The 9980-nt window shown below is 39.2% G+C and overlaps 1 protein-coding gene across 3 annotated transcripts in view; it reads left to right on the top strand.

The window, feature by feature from the left end:
• The first annotated feature begins 806 nt into the window (after nt 1-806).
• LOC121636518 (low-density lipoprotein receptor-related protein 1-like) overlaps nt 807-9980 on the top strand; it is a 97082-nt gene continuing 87908 nt past the window's right edge. For 2 of the 3 annotated variants that reach the window (XM_041980050.1, XM_041980048.1), the window contains exon 1: nt 807-1377. In XM_041980050.1, the coding sequence (XP_041835984.1) occupies nt 1281-1377 (97 nt within the window). In that variant the 5' untranslated portion in view covers nt 807-1280. The remainder of the gene's footprint in view (nt 1378-9980) is intronic. The other variant, XM_041980051.1, reaches the window with a different exon arrangement.

Below are 9980 nucleotides of genomic sequence, written 5' to 3'. Positions count from 1 at the left end.
CACCAAGACAGCAATGGTAGAATTCCAAATTAATCTTCTCTCTACTACTACTGTGGGGCTATTCCCGCCAGAACTTGCAGCAGGTGTACAACAGGTTCATGTGCCACTATGCCAAGCTTACAAAAGCTGTGGAGCAGGAGAAAGAACCTCTTTACCAGCTGTAGTCCTGGTTGGAAGTCTTTCTAGGAACGAGAAAGGCAACTTTTGAATGAAGTCTACAAGCACTACAAAGGTGAAAAGGAGCTGAGGCCAGCCAGTTAACACCAACAGGAAGTTTAAATTAAGTACAAGCATGTAACACCTTAGAATTTTTTAAAAGAAAGAGGGGACAAAGATTTAGGTCGAACATGTACCAAATGTTCTCCCTGAGAACAACAGAGTCAAACGTTATCTACATTTAAGTAAACAAACCCATTTGGTTGTGGACATATAGTTTAAGAGGTGCAACTATGTAGTAGGCCTATAAAATCAAGTTAATTATTTGTTGCCTTTTTAACCATATGTTGCCTATTTTCAGCTTTTTCTACAATTAAAGTATATTACTGGTGAGTAATGATTGTGAATTAGGAAGTTTCTTTTTTGTCTTTAAAAAGAAGACGTAGTCTGGAAGTGGGAAAGCAGGGGGAGAATCTGCAGCACTGAAGCATGTTGGTTTGCATGTGAGTGTGATTTGGTGGAGGTGAATAGCGGGGTGTCTGGTGCTGGGGGGGAGGAGGAGGAGGGAGGGGAGGGCCAGCTGAGCCGCTGATGTTGCGACGTCACTCGGACTGACTGGGCTCGAGGCTTGAGTCTCAATCTGCGGCCAGCAGCAGCAGAGGTGGTGGGGAACGAATGAACATTTGATGCACGTTTTTATTTCCCCCTGTGGCTTCTTTATCAGGGCAGGGAGAACAAAAGACGGACAACTGCCTGGTTACAGGCGCCAGACCTCCTTCATCGCGACTGCATATTAGGACTAGCTTGATGTTTGGTTCAGCCTGCTAGCTTTTGTGGCAGGGCTGTCCACGCACCCAAGGACCCCCCTGATCAACCCCGGGCTGGGAGAAGCCTCAGCTTTTTTTTATTTATTTATTTTTTTGCATTGACACTCTACCAAAATCACTCTCCGCGCGCGCAGACAGCGGCAGACCTCAGCGGCTCCATTGCGCACACGGAAAGCTGGTTTCCAGTGAGGAGCATCATCGCTCGGGCACGGTTACACGTCGTCGCCTGTCTGCAACCTCCAGCTTGACAGGACCAAGAGGCGATTTATGACTAGGATTCTTTCCAAATAGGCTACAATGTTGCACATCCCGGCCAACGTGTTGGTGGCAGGATTGTTCTTCCTGGGATTCCTACACAGTTTGGAAGTAATCGCCCAGGCAAGGGGTGTTGAAGGTAAGCGAAACTGATTAAATTATTAAATGAAGAACAACTACAACCCTTTAGTGTATGCATACTGATTTTATGTTGTGACTGCATGCTTTACACTTCTTCGACAGTACCCTGGAGGAATGTCGAAGGAGTGGAGCAACGTGGAGGGAATGAAGCCGAAGCGAGACAATTAAACCGGTCTTTTGTTTCTGTCTCTCGGTGTAACACGTGAATATTGCAGTGTCACAGCAGAGATCGCACATTTTCATCCTGTCCTACGCCTGATATAAGCGCTCTCACGCTTTCTCATTGATATTCAGGGGATGAAATTGCAACAGGCCCGACTATGTACTTAAATCTTATGTTGATAGGTCGATGCATCCGCGTCGGATTTCATTGGTTTAGTGACACAGAGACATGCATGATCGTGTCATGTCTTAAGATTTGATTGCATTGAAGTCTTTATATTCAGTGCATCAAACGTTTACAGGCTTCAACCTGTTCAACAGTTTTTTCTTTTTTTTTTTCTTAGTGTGCTGATGAGATGACAGCAGCTCCCTCAATCAATCCCCTCTGGGATACTTTCAACATAAGTTGTGGACGAATAATGCTTAATTAAAGGATCAGATTCATCTTTGTTTACTCCATCATCACTACTCTGTTTACTTCATCCATAAGTGTAGATGTGCTACAAGCAACAGGCATGCATTATAACGAGACGCTGTGATTGTGTTGCCAGCTTGGACATCCTGCATGCCAACAGTCTTACTGTGATCTGTAGGCAGGTAGTGACCCCCCCTCCTTCACCACCTTGTAAACACAACCTTCACAAAGTGGAACAACTTATGGAAGCTATTAAGCTTCACAGTTCCACTTGCACATTCCTTTGTTTGGTAAGACAGGGAAAGATTGTTACCAAAGAGGAGTCGGTGAAGACAGACTTGATTATTTTAGTAAATTTGGCAGGATTTTCAACCACTCGCTGCCTGTTTGTGAGATTCATCATCAAGCCAAAAATGCTTCCCTATGCCTTTTGAAGTCATCTCAGTTCACTCTGCAATCCCATGCTGTGAGGTTGTTAGGGAGCAAAATCCACACAAATTACCACCTTCAAGACCGACTTGTATAGCCTGCAATGCAGTTTCTCCCTCCTCATCAGCCTGAAGCAACAGCTGAGAAATCCAGCCTTAAAACAAACAGTTTCTGCTACGATTCACAGTTATTGTTTTAGTGAAATCTTTCTCCCTATGAGCCGTATTGCATTGATTTGATGAGTCAGCCTTGTGCAGTATAACAGAGGAGTTTGCCAACCCACTGGGATGTAGGGGTGCATACTGAGATATGCTTACCGTTGATGAAGCTTGTAAAATGTGTGTTTTTCCGTTAGACTGAATGGGAGACATGTGATGTAGCCTGTAATTGTAACAAACACTTGAAGCTTATTGGGCTTGAAACAAGTGAACGAACGAATAATCAATGATCAATCATTCATCACAGCTTATCTTGACTAGCAAGTTACATATTTTATAGGATATAACACTGCATTTCTCACTTTTAAGCAGAGCAAAATGGCATTTTCTCTTTAATTGCTTCTTATTTTCAGGACTCTTTGAACAGCATATGTTGCAAGTAAAAGTTCTTCTTTCATTTTTCAGAGCTCTATTAAGGTTTTTCGTTTGGTTTCCATGTGCTGAAGGCAGCATAAAGGACTTGGGTTTCCAACTACCCCTAAAGTTTAATTGGGTCTAAACTTTTCTTTGTTACCCTGAAGAGAACTTGATGAACAATCTCAGCTTGTTCAGAGAATTCTGCTAATTGGGCACCCAGTGCGAAAAGCCCTAATGAAATAATTCACATCACTTCACTCTGTGAAAGTGATGTCATTGCAAAAAGAGATCAGTGGCCCCTTACAAATGTTACAGTTTCCCCCAAAAGCCTTTAAAAAAAAAAAAAAAAAAAAGCAAAAAGGCAGAAATTTATTAGATGTTTTTAACTTGAATAATTTAAATCTTAATCTTCTTAAGATGAGGAAGTACAGGCTCCTTCCTCAATTAACACTCCTGGTATTTTACCCCCTGTGCTGCAACATTTGGTGAATGCATTCTGCTGTTAGGGGGGAAGGGGGGGACTCTGACATCACAGTGATGTCCACAGAGCCAAAAGTTTGCCACTTCTCTGTTTACTGACTTCTAAGAGCAGTAGGAAGATACTTGTTGCTGTCCTCTTACCTCACTGCAGCATTTAGAAGTGCAACAGTTAATGAAGTTGATTTGAATCTGCTCTAAATATGTGACTGTAATTTGTTCACTGGTTTGTGCTCAATTACCTTAAATAACACAACATCTTAACCAAGCAACTTATTCTGAAGAAAAACAACTTGGAGGTTAAGTAAAACTCAGTCACAGGAGTAATTATACTGATGCTTCGTGTAGCCTAACATTAGCAATGAAGTCCTGTTCTGTTATGAGACTGTATTTCAGCTGGCATGAAACAGGGGAGAGACCCTGTGATCAACAATACAACTTGTTTGTGTCCTTGAGGTGTAATTTGTTCTGTTCACAGTAAAACTCAACACTAGACTGAGCCCTTATGTATTTCATGAAAAAAAAATCTATTTTGAGCTTTAAATGAGTAGTTTGGTGTTTTGGAATGCTTTTGTCACAATCTTGCCCTACAGAGAGCACACAGCTTATGGATCTGTATGTTCAGTATTTTAGCATAGCTTAGTTTAGCATGAAAACCAGACAAGACCTTTCACAACATCAGCACTTTCTTGTCTGTGTACATAGCAGGTAATCCAGGAAGACACTTTTTTTTCTGGCTGAGTAAGTCCTGTACTCAGTAAATTAGCAGTTTTATTGCTTTTACTGCTATTTCAAGCTACGAATATTTGTTCAAACAAAAAGATTTGTGAGGATAATTACTGGTCATAGGAAAAACTTGGAGACACAGTTTGTGACCTTAGAACAAGTCTTAGCTTACAGTTTTCCCCCACTGACAGTAGATATAAGATGACCACAGCTAACTGGTCTAAAAATGTAAAACCACTGAGGAAGTTTGGCTTCTACTAACTTACTTTCAGACAGTGTCAACTTCTATAATTATATATACTACGTCACCGTTGCGGTTCTGGTTTATAAAATGTATACACATGTACATATGTGCATGTGTGTGCACAAACACACATGAATGGTCCTACAGAGGAGAGGCAGAGCCTAGTAAATCTTTAACCAAATGGTCATCAGACAGCAGTGGAGACAGGTGTGGCTATGGCATCATTCTGGCAGATGGTGGTTTTCCGTGCCCTTGAATGTATATAAAAATACAATATGTATACAGTAAATATTTATAATATAATAAACAATATGCATGTTCAGTTGCACTTAATCACATTAGACAGCTCACAAAATATCAGTGAGATGTTATTTTTAAACCCATGCATAGCACTGAAAATTCCCCTTTTTTTGAGTACAGGACAAAAAGTTGCTTGGACAAACTTCACTCTTAGTGTTGCTAACACAAAGCTATTAGAGTGAAATTAATCAAATGACATGATACTTCAAATTCAGCTAGATTTTAGTTTGGAAAGACTAAAAAATTGAATACAATAAGGTATAACTATCAGCGTAGCAAGAGGCTAAAAACATACTAAATCACGATAGGCTGTTTGATTACATGCATAATACTGATAGATAATATGTTTTCATATCTTCATCGTTTCTCCATTTTTCCTCTTCTTCCTTCCTTCTGTCTTTGTCTAAGCTGAGCACCAGATTAATTCTTTTTCCTTTTTATTGTTTATCTGTGTTCAATTGGCACCGACTCGAGGATCAAAACATTACCATCCCCCAATATTATCAACCCTGTGTCAAGACTATGTTAAGAAAACTAATTCATGTCTGGATTTGTGCTTAATTATTTGATTTATTTCTAAACATTGCACACAACCTAAAAAGTAACATGTGTGTGACACTATGGGTTGTAACTCCCACTCCCCTAACTTTGTGTGGGGAAGTAATAATGTGAGGCAAATATAGCAATCCAGCCCACGTTATTTATATAGTACCTTATTAAAAACACATGGTTACTAAAATGCTGTATAGAACATGTCTTGAAGAAGTGAATACACTAAAAAGCAAAAGACTAACCTACTGTCTGAACTAATGTCTGAAAGACTGAAAGAAATTTAAAAAATAAAATACACTAAAATTAAAAGACTGAAATACACTAATGGCAATTAGGAGATTAAATGCACTAAAAGAGATGAAAAATTGAGATGCAATAAAATGAATTAGAAAGATAGAATACACTACAAGAAATTTGAAAGACTAAAAGAATTAAAAGACAAAGAAAATAAAAGACTTAAATACACTAAAAGCAAGTAAAAAAAATTAAGATATACATGAACAAATTAAAAGACAAAAAATATTAAAAGATTATATACATGTAAAACATTTAAAGACTAACCCGCGTGCCGGTTAATGGCTGGACTGTGGCCTCCGTGCTATTTTAGTCAATGGTTTTATTCACACTGGGCGCGCCATGGTGCCAGAAGCATCCCAGAAGTGCCTTGTTGCGGCTCTCCGCTAAACATCTACGCCGAGTCTATTTTTGACGGAGCATGCGTCCAGAGCGCATCAAACTCAGCAGTTCATAAATGGCTTTTTTCCAAAACGCTTTTCATTATACATCACATTCACCCATTCACATACACTAATCACAAATAGCGGTTTGGTGTCTTACTTAGGGACACCTCGACATGGGCCGGGATCGAACTGGCAACCCTTGGGTTACAGGACGACCACTCTACCCATTGCAGCCCCTCAGTTCAGATAGGGGCAGACAGAAAATCAGACACAAGAGCAGTGTAAAAGCTTCTGGTAATTTTCAAAATAAAAGCCTTGTCCAGAGTTGCACTTGCTGAACCATGTGAACATTATGTCATTAATTGGTCATGGTGTCTCAGTGGGTTTTTTTATTTTTATTTTTTATCATGAATAGCAAGACTTTTACCCTGGAAGTGGAGAATCACAAGATTCTTTAATTCTCGCCCTTAACAGATTATGCTCTGTTCACTGGCCCATTGCACCTGTATCAAAAATCGTTTCTGCTTTAGGGCTGTGAAATACTTGCTCTTAGTGACATGTCTTGTGTACATATCATGGCTGCCACGCGTTCCTAGCATTTGTTTGGCACGTAGGCCGCTTGCATTGATCTGAGGTAACGTGTCATGTGCGCAGGTTGCACTTGACTTGAACGCTAGAGGCGCTAATTTGAACAAGAGCATGAACACAACAGGTCCGATGTAAACACAGTGGCGAAAAGTTTTGAAAACCGTCTCTCGGACCTTGTCCACAACTGCCAGCATCTGAAAAAAATTTCCTTCCCGTTGCACAGTGACAAACCTCATACCTTAACAATTGGTAACAGATTGGAAGCGTTTTAAAGGTTGATGCCCCGGAAATACAGTGTGACTGGTAGATTGACCTTTTCAGTATTTCAAAGTCCAAGTGCTGTGTACTCCCCCTAACTGTGAGTGTTTCAGCTGTGCCGTATTTTTGTCGTTTGCAGCAAGTGGGGCGATACTGCAAATTTTGGTATTGATTCGATACTCAAAGTAAATCCAGGGCAAGTATAGCCAATATAGATACAGATACTTTTTGCTTAAAATTTAACAATCATTTACTGAGTTTACCTTTATCTATCTATCATTATTATTATTATTATCATAATCAAACACAGGATAAAGATTACTGTCAAATGTAACATCTTTTATAAATCGCAGAAGCAAAAGAATTAGATTGAAGCTTTTTTGTATTTATAAACAATAGAAAACAACATCAGCAATGTAACAAAATAATAAAATAATTCTGTTATTCCCTTTTTTCACAAACAGTTTTTTGGGAAAATTAACTCAACACTGCAGAATGTTTTAAAAAAGTAAAACTTACTATTGGTTGGCTCTCATTCACATTCTATGGCTTTTTGCACTCAAAGCACTTTAGAATAAAAATATCGATCTCATCCCACAGGTATTGATTGATACCGATACTAGCCTTGGCATCGATAATCGATATTTGGATCGATCTGCCCAGCCCTAGCAGCAAGTTTATACACAAACAGAATGTTGATGTGTACACTCGCGTTCACAGCAAGTGTATCCCAGCCTTAAGTCTGTATATTTTGATTATTCAACATTGCCATTTACAGTTGAGTCTAGCTATGATTAGAATTTGACCTGCCTAGTTAATTGGACCACATCCCTTGTCTCAGTTAACACTCATGAGAGGGTAGTGAAGCTACTGACCAAAGAATGTCTGAAGCCATTAATAGTTGGGGATATTCCCCCGTTCAGCATATTTGTATGCATCTTCTTTGTCCGGTTGACCCATTATATCACAGACCCACACAACTGACAAAGAAGTTAGCTGACACCACATTGCTGCCATGTTGATCTGTGAACTGCACTGTCCAAAGTCATATGCGTTTGGCCTTTTTTAAACAAATAATTTATTATAATTCAGATGGACCAACACGTTTACATGTATTTTTTAAAGTCTGGTTTTCTGGTTTTGGTCTTTTCATTCTATAATGCCTGTTCATTAAAAATAGTCATCTGAGGGAACTTTACACTGAGAAAAAAATAAATAATTTCTGATAATAAGTAGATAATAGGCTAAAAAGATGTTATGTTTGTATGGTCAGTTTTGTTTCGGGAAACATCTACATGGCATGCAGCTAAAAGCAGAACTCCAGATTTAAAACTGAACTAGAGGCGTCACTATGACTGTCCAACATACTGTAAGGGGCTGAGTTATGACGAGGGCAAAACTGCTGCGCTATTTAACATTTGCTGCGCAGTTTTGCTCTGGTTATGTTTCTACGATTAGCGCCTGATCTATTAAGACTGCTCCTGTTATCATTTGCGGAGCAAACAGCAGTATTTAAATGAGGATTTAGCGGCGCTGTTTGCTCTGTCATGTAAGGTTCTGGAGAGCAAGGAAACCGCAAACGCAAAATTAACTTTTATCCGATAGAACTTGAGACAAATAAAGGAGACAAATAAAAATATTGCGGAAGTCGAGGAAAAAAATCTAAATGTCACCAGAAATGCTGCAATATAGTTTCATATTCAAGTTCAATTTATTTATAAGGCACACTAACAACAACCTTTAGGAACCAAGGTATTGTACATATAAAAACATGCAAGGAACAAATAAGAAATAATAAAGGTTTAAAAGCTATAAAGAAATAATAATAATAATAATAATAATAATAATAATAATAATAAAAGACAGGCATGATAAAGTCTTTAAACTTATCCAGCAATTCTAATATTGCAACGCTGGATCGTCTCCACAATCCTCTTCTCTGGCATTCTAAATATATTAATATAATAGAAAAAAATGCATTATCTTAGTCGCCTTTCATGGTGTCTGTGCCTCCTCCTTAAAATTATTACTGCAGCCATTGCGCGTATACTGTTGTGCCAATTAGCACCTGCTTTTCAGAAACGCTATTTTTAGAGCAAACATAAACACCGCAAACTATTTGCGGGCTACATGAATCCCACTGCTGCGCAAACCAGATTTATTTGCATAGTCTCCTCCCACTAATGTGCACTTTCTGGCCGGAACGCCCATAATGCATATGCAGTAGCTTCAGAAACGCAAAGTGGAGAGCGGCGCAGTTTTGCCAGGATAACTGACGCAGTTCCATGTTTGCGGCTTTGATAGATAAGCTTGGGCCGATTTTAGCGGAGCAAAGCCGTCTGCACCTGTTTTAGTACACGCAAAGCGTTAATAGATCAGGGCCTAAGTCTTTACACAAAGTTATCTATGTTCTTGAGCCCATTAAGGTGTAGGATGCTGAAGGGTCCCCTGTATTTTATGTTTGTGCTGCAGTCATAGTTTGTGAAACTATATTTATTGGGGCTTTTCTGGTTTCTTTCCCAGCATGTGGAGAACCATAACTTTGCTGTGATTTATTCTGACAAAATCAGTATGCTGCTCTATCAATGACATGATTGCAGCACTCACACCTGTCAAAAACAAGAAACAAAACTTGTAAGCACTGGTAATATGTTATGTACCTCAAGGTTGAACTAAAGAAAATTAATCAACATGAAAAGTAACATGTTTTTACTTATTGAGCCCATATGCAACTGGAATTGAATGTGATTTTGACTTCTCTACCAATCAGCTGCCTGTTACATCACTAGTGTTTTGATCTGCAGTCCAAATGTAATAAGAGAAATAGGCCATTGAAGCTATGTAATTCTCCAAGGAGCTCCTACATCCCCAGTTACCCTCATGAAGTCTCAGTTTGGCACAGAAGTGCGATTTAGCTCAAATTCTGAGGAGTTTTTACACATGAATTTCAGCCTTTAACTGAAGCTTGTGTTTATTTCCCCTTTGTTTAAATGTTGAATTGTGTTTTGAAATGAAGTGTGGTTAGATGGGCTTAGCCAAGGTGTCCTGTTTAGATGTTGGCAAATTTCTCACAACTACCCTGTGACCCACTTAAGGCTGATGACCCTCAGATTAAGATAGTATATAGAAGGAGCTATTTAAGGATTGAGGAAAGTGCACAGACTTGCAGTCATGGAAGACCCTCTGAAAGAATGT

The sequence above is a fragment of the Melanotaenia boesemani genome, chromosome 3 (assembly GCF_017639745.1).
Source record: "Melanotaenia boesemani isolate fMelBoe1 chromosome 3, fMelBoe1.pri, whole genome shotgun sequence".
Lineage (NCBI taxonomy): Eukaryota > Metazoa > Chordata > Actinopteri > Atheriniformes > Melanotaeniidae > Melanotaenia > Melanotaenia boesemani.
The sequence above is the reverse complement of the archived record's forward strand: the minus strand, read 5'-3'. Positions and strand labels throughout refer to the sequence as shown.